The following is an 11,176-nucleotide window of genomic DNA, read 5'->3' as shown; positions in this document are numbered from 1 at the left end:
CATTGTATCAAATGGACTGATGAACAAAAAGCAAAAGTGCAATGGTGCTGCTGGACAGTATAAACACTGGAAAACCGGAAGTCTTAAATTCATATGTGTTCCTTTGATGTGTTACACCAGTAAACACTCTGCTGCTTTATAACTAGGGCTTCTGATTTTAGGTCGATAAAACCTGCTAAAACACACTGACGCAATAAATAAATAAAATTGGTGTTTATTAGGTTAACACTGGAAAAAACACCACTTCCCATGGAACTCTCTCATTCCTCATTTGTCTAACCTGGTAGCCTCAGTTTTGTTTTTCTGCCTTTTCTATGCTAGCGACTCTTCAGCTGCACAAACGTATATATTTGATTCAACCGGAAAAAGGAACCCAACAATAGTACTATGCCGCAAATACACTGATAAATACCATTTTTTGCTACTCCCAAGAACCCCTAATTAGCTGGAAAAAAAATCTAAATTTAGAATTTATAAACACCTAAATTCAAAAGACCTATTTATAACATAACTTTCTTTGTAGATGTAATGGGCCTGATTTACTAAGCTTTTCTTTTTCTTTGGACACAAAATGGGAGAGAAGCCCAAGTGAAGCAGGCCCAAAGGTTGCAGTCTCCCAGACTGTTGTAATGAATAACCATTATATTAAAGAAAGACATCAGTGCCCACCAGAAGAAGAGAATTTATGAAGCTCTCTTTTCAACATGTTCACTTTTAACAGCTTCGCAAATATTATCATGATACAAGTTTAAACTGCCTCTGTTCATGTCAGATTACAATGCAGTATAAAAACAAAATATTTTATTTCCAAGTCTATGTCACTTTGGAAAAAAAATGTATTTTATCTTTGTTAAGAAAGATAAATATAAAGTCTTTATCTGGGAGTGTTTTGTACATTTTTACAGATTTCAGGATACTTAAAAATAATTATAAAGCATGCAATTGATTATTCATTCACGCAGATTGCCATTTCAGTATAGATTTAGGTATCACAAAATACAGGCTTAATTTATTTTTTCCATTATTGCACTTATTAAAGCAAGTGTTCACATTTTAAATCGAGTCTTAGAGATTTTGATGGCTCTTTTACGATACCTAACGGCCCTGATTTAAAACCCATAAGTATATTTACAAAGCTTATTGTGTCATGCGTTTTATTAATGAGAAATCATGTATACAACATTCGCTGCATGAACACATGCAAGCACTAGAAAACACATGATAAAAAATGTTAACTTGAGTGGAGCCTTCTCCTAGTAGTTGCTTGTTCATCATGAAATACTCCTAATTCCAGGAAATTTATAATAGCAAGGATCAAATATGCTCCAAGATACAAAAGTGCAATATTTTTTAATCTTGTTTGCTTTCTTTTCTTTCCATTTCTTTACTGATGTCCCGAATTGGAACATCCTTAGGAATACAGTTTTCTTGAATGATTTATGCATAAGTTTTGGCAATAAGCCTAGAAATATAATATCTGCACTTTTAAGTAGCTCATAACTTACTGCTAATAGCTTTGAAACCCTAATGCATTTGGACCTAGAATTATTTTATATCTGAATGGAAACTAATAATATTTATTGGCTCACAGGGATTTGAATGTATGGCCAATGGTTAGTGTTATGCACAACAAAATAAGAGCTATTAGACTGATTTCCGTTATAGGCTCCCATTTCTTAGTCCTATTGTTGGAACTGAAAAGTGTTGTATAGGCAATTTTTATAGTCCCTAGTGCATGATGAGAGCCAACTACTACTCTTCTGGAGAGGGCTGCAACTACTGTCTTTCGTAAGAAGACAACTGGAGCTAGCCTCAAAAGACAGACGGCCATATCTCTACAGCATGAGTTAGATAAACATGATGGAAAAGCAAAAGGTTTCGTATATATGATAGCTATGAAACAACTTGGTCTTAGACCTCCCTGTGTTTGCAGCATTAAAAAATTTTCATTAGAACTCCATGACAAAACCCAAGTGAATGAGGGAAAAATGGGGAATGCAAACTCATCAGCATAAATAAAATCTGGAGAAACTGGAAAAGAGAAAGTCTGTTGGGCAAATAGAAGGCAATTTTTTAAAGCCATTTCCATGGGTAAAAACAAAGTTTTATCTGCAGAAATTGACTTTTTGAAAATTGCCCACCCTCTTTGTGGGTAAAATTGCATCATGTTCTTCAAAATATGTATTTTTAACCACATAAGGCAGAGGCATTCCTGGGGCGGGAATAGGTTGGGTGAGGCAACAACACATGTACAGGGTCATTTTCCAAGGTGAGATAGCCCATTACCGCGTGCATTGGGGCATTATCGCACGTGATAATGCCCTAACGCACGCAATAATGGGCTTATCCCAGTGGTAAAATTAAAATTAGGGGAAGGGGTGGAGATAGGAGGGAGTTTGGGAGGGGGTTTAGGGAACTGGGGTGGCGGCCCTGCTGCCGGCGATAATGTTTTGGACATTATCGCCGGCAGTAGCGCGGCAAATAGCACCGCCTTTTAGTGCTATGGCGTTATGGGGGTGATAGTGTGCATCCTGGCTGCACCGCGGCAGGCGAAACTGCACCGCTGTGATGCAGCCAGCTGAAGACTAGCGTCCCCTGCCCCCTTTACCGCGGCAGCTCATCAGTCCACAGGAACGATGAATCTAGGCCGTAGTTTGGTATTTTTAAAATTGCACGTGTTGCTTTGACTGGAAAAGCTACCCTCAGAAAAAGTGGGTGCAAATTCCTTCGCCTACCTTTTCCAGGGGCAATAATCAAAGTGAAACTACATACATAATTTTGATTTGATTATTGGTGCAAACTTACCTGAGTAAAATCTACCGGTGGAGTTTGCATCAATGCAGACAGTTTGATTGTCATGCCCATAAAACACAGAAGAAATTTCAAGGTTAGATTACTTTCAAACCTGCCCTCATTTTAAAGTGGCAGGAAGGAAACCTAGCAATATTATCAATACTTACTAATCTACTTAGCACACAAGTTGCTATCTGAATAATAACATTTTAAGTTTTCATATTCAAGGTGCTAGTAAAATATCTGCTTAAAAAAGTAGAATAATACTTTGATAAACAGACATTGTGATTCTAAATTATTATTCATTCTTGGGTCAAAATATTTTAACTATAAAGGGAAGAAATCAAATTTTAGATTATAAGATGCCTGGCATGCATAAAGTCCATAGTAATAATTGCTAGCACTACAGACCCCTGCCTAATGGTATACATTATGATAACGGCTCATTTAAAGTGAGCTGAAACCTAGATTTATGATCAAAACCTATATGTAAATCTATTTAAAAACGGCATATTATTCTTAACGATACAGTATCATAAAATTACATTTTAAAGATTTAAATTGCTCTCAGCATCACATTATTCAATAAGTAACTCAGCAGAACTGAGGAATGAAAAGCTTAATACATTCAACCTGAGATCTTTAATTATCATTGCAGTATTACCAGGTTGTACCCTGATTCTTTAAATAGTACGTTGCTTTTATTAAACAGATATCCTCTATTAATTTACAAGAAAATGTATAAATACATGTAAAGTATACATGCAGTCAACTGCATATACAAGCAAGGTCTATATGAATGATAATTTTCTTTGGCAGGCCAGAATCCAGCTGGACATGCAATATTTACATATCAAAATCCATACTGTATTCATTAAAAGTGTATTTCTTCCTTTTCTGATTCAGGTGTTGCAGGTCTTGAAACATTAAAAATATCCTGACATGGTATCTGGGGTGGTATTTGAGACTTGGGAGAAGATAGCTTGGGCTGTTTCTTTTCAGACAGTATTTTTAAAATTTCTGCAACCTGTTTTTCAAGATCAGTCATTCTGCCACACAGCACCTGAATGTCTTCCTTGAGTTCATGTTTGACTTCCTGTAGAGTGGATTGTAAGGCCTGCTCTGGGATTGGGTAAAAGGGATATCTTGCATCAACCTGAACAGGACTGTGCTCCATGGGGCTGCGGGTCTCACCTGCTTTATCCAAACGAAGGTCACTTTTTGTTATTCCACTGTCACAGGAGTCTGTTTTTCTTAAAGAATTTTTACTTACATTGTTCTCTGAATCACTGCATTTGGAGTCATCAGAAAGTAAACCCATTGACTCAGCTTTTGTGACATTATTCCAGTCTTCTTTTTTCTCCTCATTCCCTCCCATATTGTTTTTCAATCTTAACCATCCTTTTCCATTTGCATTTTTCAATCTCATGGGGCTGTTCACTTTGAGACACTTTGGGTCATTTGGTTTGAGTTCCATTGCATCTCGGTTGTTCTGCTTCATTGATTCACTGGCTCGCACATAGGAAAGAGAAGTTTGGATCGGCGTGATTTGGGAAATGGTAGCCACACTAGTACCAGTAATGGAAGCACCATTATGGAAGGAACGATTCTCCACTTGCAGATGGTTTCTTTCCAGATCGGCATTTGTTGATCCTTGATTCCGCAGTTCCTTCTGTTGCTTGAACTTCTGAAAGAGCTTTCGTACTGGGTGATCAACGGGGATGCTGAGGGTCACTTCATTCTTCTGACGCTGGCGTTCCTCTTCTTCCTTTTTCACATCGCTAATTTTACGGAAAATAATCTGGGGAAATAAAAATTAACAGGAATTTAAATTAAATGTGTATTTTCTCAATGCCCGATTACAAAATTTATTTTCAGGATTATTTTTAAAATTGTATTAAAGAAAATTGATTTCAGAAAATGGAATCCTAGAAAGAAAAAATGCCAGAATAACACTGGTTTCGTTTTCTGGATATCAGTAAAACATTCAAATATAATCAAGTGTAACTGCTTTATATTATTTTGTCTATTCCAGTTTCTGTTTATTTATTTATTTTGCTTTATATACCGATATTCTGATATAATCATTCTGGTTCACAACAATATGTAAATACATCAGGTTAAAACATTTTGGATAACATAAAAATACAAAATCATAAACTCAATTAAAATGAAATAAAATATTAAAAGAGACTGTATCATAAACTCTCCACTTCCATTATCGGCTGCACAGGTACTGTATAGAAATTCTACTCACAGATTGTTCATAATATTGAGTAAAATCATCACTGAAGTTTCTTTGGGGTGCAGCTAGGATTTTAGTCAGGAACATTTTGTATAATATTAAATTAAAATTTAGGACTTTCTTTCAACTGCCTCCCAGGGCAACCGACTGGCCTTATTAATTTATTCCCTATACATCCTAGAATTATATGGTTGGAGATACTTTCCTTTCACAGAAAAGCTTTCAGCATTTTGTACTGATAATATTCTTGGCCCTATATATATATATATATATATAGGGCCAAGAATATATATATATATATATATATATATATATATAGTATAACTTTGAGAATGATAACAGCCAAATCGTACTTGCATATGCTATTTCCATCAGCACTTTTCAACATATACCTTTGTTGCACTAATGAATGTGCATTCATTTTAGATTCACTAAGGAATTAGGCTCCCAAATGGGCACTTTTGAAAATTTGCTAGGGCCGAATTCTGAAATTTAGGAGCCTAGTTTCTTTAGGATACAGAATTTAAGTGCCTTTAATGTGGCTGACTATAGGGGCAGAGTTAAGATAAAGAAAAAAGAAGTTGGGTGCTTAGCACTGATTTGCAGCACTAGGCACTTAATTTAGGGCCCTAATTCAATAGAATATGTTATAGCAATAGGTTTACTTGCATTAAATGTACTTAATGCAGTTAAATGGGTTTTTGAAAATTGCTATGACAGTATGTTATATTTATATTTTTCTTTGAAAACTACCTCCTTAGGCTTCTAAATTCAGCTGAAAATAGGTGACTAACTTAGGCCTAAATTTAGGAGCTATGCTTTGTTTGAATATCAGTCTCACTGATACTCCTTCACTGCAGTCACATCCAGAAAAAGATGAGAGAGCAAATTCCCTGTTAATTGTGGAAATTACTAATCCTGTCAGTTTTGTTTCTGGATTATTTATTTCAACATTTTATGAATGGAAAGTTCTTGTAATTAATATGACTTTCAGGATTTGCATGCCCCTAGGAAAAACCTCCTCTCAACACTATGCCCTAGTCTAGTGCTTGTGATTTGTATAATAATGATATGTCCATTATTACATAGACCCCTATGTAAATATCAAGCAAAAACGAAAAACAATTCTCGGTCACGAACATTTGAGTTGTAAATTGTGTTCATGGTGAGCATGGTATAGGGATATCTACAAATGGCCAAGAGTTAGGTTAGCTGCTGAACTGTTGCCACAAGGCTTGGATTACGGCTGGAATAAACCAGTCTGCCACTTCCATATGTATCGAGCAGTTCCTGGTTGTATTTCTCAGTAAAACACATCGCTATATATCTTTCTCCTGGAGCAGACAGCAAAAAAGAAAATATAATGACTGATTTCTACCAACTACAAGCTTCCCCTCTGTCTTGGGAGTATTGATTCCACTGATATCTCTATAAGGGCAGCAGGGACAGAAGAGGCCATCTACTACAATTGCAAGGGCTTCCACTTCTTCAATATGTAGGTGGCCTGTGATGTCATAGGGATCATGGACATTGTGGCCAGGTTTCTGGGATCTAGTCACAATGCCTACATCCTCTCGCAGTCAGTAATTAATGATTGCTTCCAGGAAGGACACAACACTGGAGGCTGGTTTCTAGGTAGAAATGTACTTCTCAATACCTGTACACAGCAACTAACCTATTCTTTTTTTTTTCTCTCCCTCATATCTAAATGGAGTTACAGCATTAGTCAAGGAGGACTGCTCCAATCTTGACCAGGGAACTGCCCTGCTGCCCAACATTAAGGGATATTTAACTCTGCTCTTTTCTGCCTTTTCCCCTATAGGTGATAGATCATATCTGCTCAAAACCTGGACTAACTAATCCATACACTGATACAGATGCTCTTTACAACAGGGCCCACTGGCAGACCAGGGCAGTCATCAAGAGAGCCTCTGACCCACTCAAAATATGTTTCCATGGTCTGGACAGATCTGGGGGGATGTCTGCCTCCTCTAGAGGGACTAGAAGATCATCTGGATGAAGAGGAGGAGGCAGCATATGACCTGAATCAGGAGGAATTGCAGGAAATAATTCTTTAAGGGCGAAGGCCGGATGGTGTCATTTTGGAAATGGCATGGACAAGTCTAGCTTCTAGCCACTGCTGGATCATCATGGTACCTTTTTAAACTAAGGGGGGGGGGGGGGGTTACAGGGGGCTCTCTAGACTACCAGGGATTCCTTTTATGTGAAAGGAGTAGGGGTGTGCCAATAAAACTACTAGGGATTTAGTTTTATGTTGGGGGGTCCCAGAGCTGGTGGGGCTGAAACTGAGATGGTGGGGTTTCAATGTAAGAGATTTGGATTAGGGTGGTGCGATAGTAAAGAAATATTGGGGCCATCTGTTCAATACAGATGCACCATCTGAGGTCCAGGGGGCACTGCTGACTTGTAAATTACGATATTCTGCTTTTCTGTCTCTCTTTCTCTAAATAAATAAAAGAAAGGATGTATCTTTTGAAGTTGCATGCTCCCAGGAAAAAAGCTATAAAATGTAGATCTCCTCAAGGTTAGTTGGGTTCCCAGGGCTCTGTGAAATGTTAGAAGTATCAAATGTCTAAACAAATGTTTCTCTGTAACCTCGTGACTAATTCAAAGGAGTGTTGTCTTAATTACTGGGGAGAAAGATATTTAAGAATGACCAAATTCGATCACAAATTAAGTCGGGCTCTCAGGCCTACGAGACCAGACTTCCTTATGCATAAGAGATATATTTATTTATTTATTTATAAGTAAGAAATAAAGGCTATTATTCATAAGAAATACACTGTCTATGTTGTCCTCTGTGTCCTTGAGGTAAATTTTAAACAAAAGGGAGGGGTTTGGCAAGGGGTTGCGCATCACTGTACATCCCTCATTTCTATATATTTTTTTTTTTTTTTACTTTTTTAAGGCTGTACTGCTTTGACAGGCAGTGGGTGTGTATGTGTATAAACAGACCATCAGGGAGGAGTTTGGACACAGTGGGAGGGAGGTTATTTTTGGGTCATTGATTTTATTCTGTGCTAAAAAAAAAAATAGCATGGGAAACAGCTACAATATTTTACTGGGGAGGTGCCCAATTTCGCGGGAACATCCCCTGCAATATTTCACCCCTCCCATGGTAAAATATAGGTCTATAGTAAATGAACCCCTTAATTAAACATGTAACAGAAACAAAATAAAATACCCTGATCAAATCCGAATGAAAAATACATTATCAGTTCATCCCACAAGATAGAGCCGAAAATTCAGCCTGGACCTTAATTCACAAAGTAATAGTTTGATATATACTTTCTATGACAGTAATCTCTCATTTTTAACCTCAATATTCCAAAACAAATACAATTACAAAAGTCCAAAAATTCAGTCTTCTAACACTAGCTATTTCACTCAATTACATAAAAAACCAAAATTACTGAACTTTTGCTTTAGCTAAAAGTCAAATCCCAGTACTTATTGGTGAACTTAAAAAAATTGTGCTCAAATTCTTTCATGCTGGGGTAGATTTTATAAAAGTACACTGGATTTTATAAGATACGCGCGTAGCCGCATGTATCTTATAAAATCTGGGGTCGGTGCGCGCAAGGCGGTGCACATTTGTGCAATCTGCACGCGCCGAGCCCAGCGCGCGCTGCCTGTTCCCTCCCCTCACCTTCCCCTCCCCTCCCTTCCCCTACCTAACCCACCCCCCCCGGCCCTATGTAAACCCCCCCTACCTTTGTTGGCAGATTTACGCCTGCGGAAAGCAGGGCTGCTGGTGCGCCATCACCCGACCCCTGGGACCGCCGCGTCACTCGCGGCACGCCCCCGAAACGCCGCATCACTCGCGGCACGCCCCCTGACACGCCCCTCCATGCAAGCCCCGGGACTTGCGCACGCCGCCGAGCCTATGCAAAATAGGTTCGGCACGTGCAGGGGGGGTTTGGGGTAGGTTTTCGGGGGGTACACGCGAACCCCTTTGAAAATCTACCCCATAGTGTCAGATTTCATACATTTTCACTAATATATATTCACATGAAGCTGTTGATGAAAATACGTTATTTCATTCCTTAAAAACATCTGCACTATCAGTTTTCCAATGTCTCAAAATAATTCAGCCAGTAGTACAGCAATATAGTTTTGTCAAATATTTCTACTTAATTGAGAAATATGTTGGGGGTAGACCTCATAAGATTAAATCTGGTGTACAAAGAACTCACCTCAGCAACATTATTCTGGAAAAGCTTGACCTTGTCAGTGCTTAGAAGCAAAGCAGCATCAGACCTGGCACTAGTACCTGAATGGGAGGCTGCCACATAAGACCTGCTGCTGCTGTATAATATAGAAGATAACAGCAAACCGCTGCAGCGTCTTGACGAGAAAGTCAGTATCTTGTACCATGTCTGTGATTGCCCAACAGATAAAGTATCTATCTAGTACCATCACAAAGCATTTGAAATTCAGTTGCAGATGGAATAAAATGTACTAGTGCTTTTTTGATCAGTTCAAAGCTTTTCTATATAGGTACCTTAGCCTCCCATCTAATACCCCCTCCAACACTAATAAGATAGTGTCTTTCCAAATTTATAGATCCTAGCTGGCATATCATAGGTCCTACATATAATTCTGAAAGATACCAGCCTAGAATTACTATCTCTTACATAGCTACTCCATAAATTTAAGGTCTCTTGCCACTGTTTGGTCTCAAATATGATAGCCAAATCCTTTAATTAAATACATTTTTATTTTCCAAACATTTGGTATTCTACTTTTTTTTCCCCAAGATTGGTCTCAAAGTGGATTACAAATTATCAGAATGGAAAACAGATGAGTACCAGAACCTTGAATAATAACCCAATTTATCCTCCAAGGCAGGTGCCCATGAGAGGCAGAACTAGGTTATTTTAAGAAACAGTGCTAGACCTAGTTGATTTTAACAAGCCATACAAAAGTCAGTAGGAGGATCAGGATCTTGAACAATAATTCTATTGCTCTTTGTGGTAACTTGAGCAGTAGCAACTTGGAAACAGAAGAAAAAGGAGGCAGATTCTGGCTGTTCATTAAGTGCAGTTTATTTATAGTGAAAACAAAGCTCAGTGAAAAGCAAAAGAAAACAAATTAGGCAGCTCATCTTGAAGTTCAGGTATCTCACAAATACTGGGTATCAGATATAATAGGTCTTAGCATATTCATGGTTTCTGCTTGCTCCCTGGGGCTTCTCTAACCCTTCAGGGCCCTGCCAAGTTATGTTAGGCTGAAGGGATCATCTCTAGGCCCACAAATCCATGCAGGACTTAACTTTAAGGAAGACCCAGCTAGATCTCTGTGGCCGGTCCCTTAAGGTAATTTGACAGAATTTCTGGTATACTCCCTCAAACTCAGCCTTGCCAGAATGAGCGTCTGCTTGTGGAACACCTATCTTGACAGGAAATCTACAATGGCATTCTCCATTCCTGCCCCTTGTAGTTGAAAGGTTGTAGGGTTAGGAACCATCTCCTCACCCTATTCACCTATAGGAGTGGTTGGTGGTCCGTTATGAGTGTGAACTGCCGCATGGCCTCTAAAGCCCATTTGCCAAGATCTCTTTTCCCACTATTGAGTGCCGCATTTCTCGTGCATCAACCTCCGGCTAATGTATGCCACTAGATGTTCCTGACTATCCCTCTTGTGAAGTAAGACAGCTGCCAAGCTGACTTCTGAGGCACTGGTCTGCACCATGAAGACTTTGGTGAAGTTCAGTCTTATCAGGACCGGTTCAGAGCATATCACCTCTTTCAGGGTCCTGAAAGCTTTCTCTGTTTACTCTGACCACTGGACCTTCTCTGGTGCTTTCTTTACCAAAGGCCTTGTGAGAGGCTCCGCCTTTTCTGAGTAGTTGGGAATAAACCTTCTGTAGTTTCCCTGATGCCTAGAAATACTCTCACTTTCTCTTTTGTTTGAGGGTCTGGCACCCGGGTGATTGCCTCAATCTTCCTGGTCTGTGGATGGACCTTGCCCTTCCCCAGGGTATAGCCAAGATATTGGACTTCTTGTCCTCCCAGCAAGCACTTTTTTGGGTTTGCAGTTAGTCCTGCTTTCTTCAGACTGGTTAGGATGCCTGGAGTTGGCTAAGATGTGTCTTCCAATCGAGGCTGTACACGA

The 11,176-nt window shown here is 38.9% G+C and overlaps 1 protein-coding gene across 4 annotated transcripts in view; it reads right to left on the bottom strand.

The window, feature by feature from the left end:
- Positions 1-367: 367 nt before the first annotated feature.
- Positions 368-11,176, bottom strand: part of KCNH5 (potassium voltage-gated channel subfamily H member 5) — a 568,772-nt gene continuing 557,963 nt past the window's right edge. For all 4 annotated transcript variants that reach the window (XM_029598143.1, XM_029598144.1, XM_029598145.1 and 1 more), the window contains one exon: positions 368-4,594. In XM_029598143.1, coding sequence (XP_029454003.1) covers positions 3,668-4,594 — 927 coding nt within the window. In that variant the 3' untranslated portion in view covers positions 368-3,667. The remainder of the gene's footprint in view (positions 4,595-11,176) is intronic.

Source organism: Rhinatrema bivittatum, chromosome 4, assembly GCF_901001135.1.
Source record: "Rhinatrema bivittatum chromosome 4, aRhiBiv1.1, whole genome shotgun sequence".
Classification (NCBI taxonomy): Eukaryota; Metazoa; Chordata; class Amphibia; order Gymnophiona; family Rhinatrematidae; genus Rhinatrema; species Rhinatrema bivittatum.
This window is presented reverse-complemented; position numbering and strand designations above follow the sequence as displayed.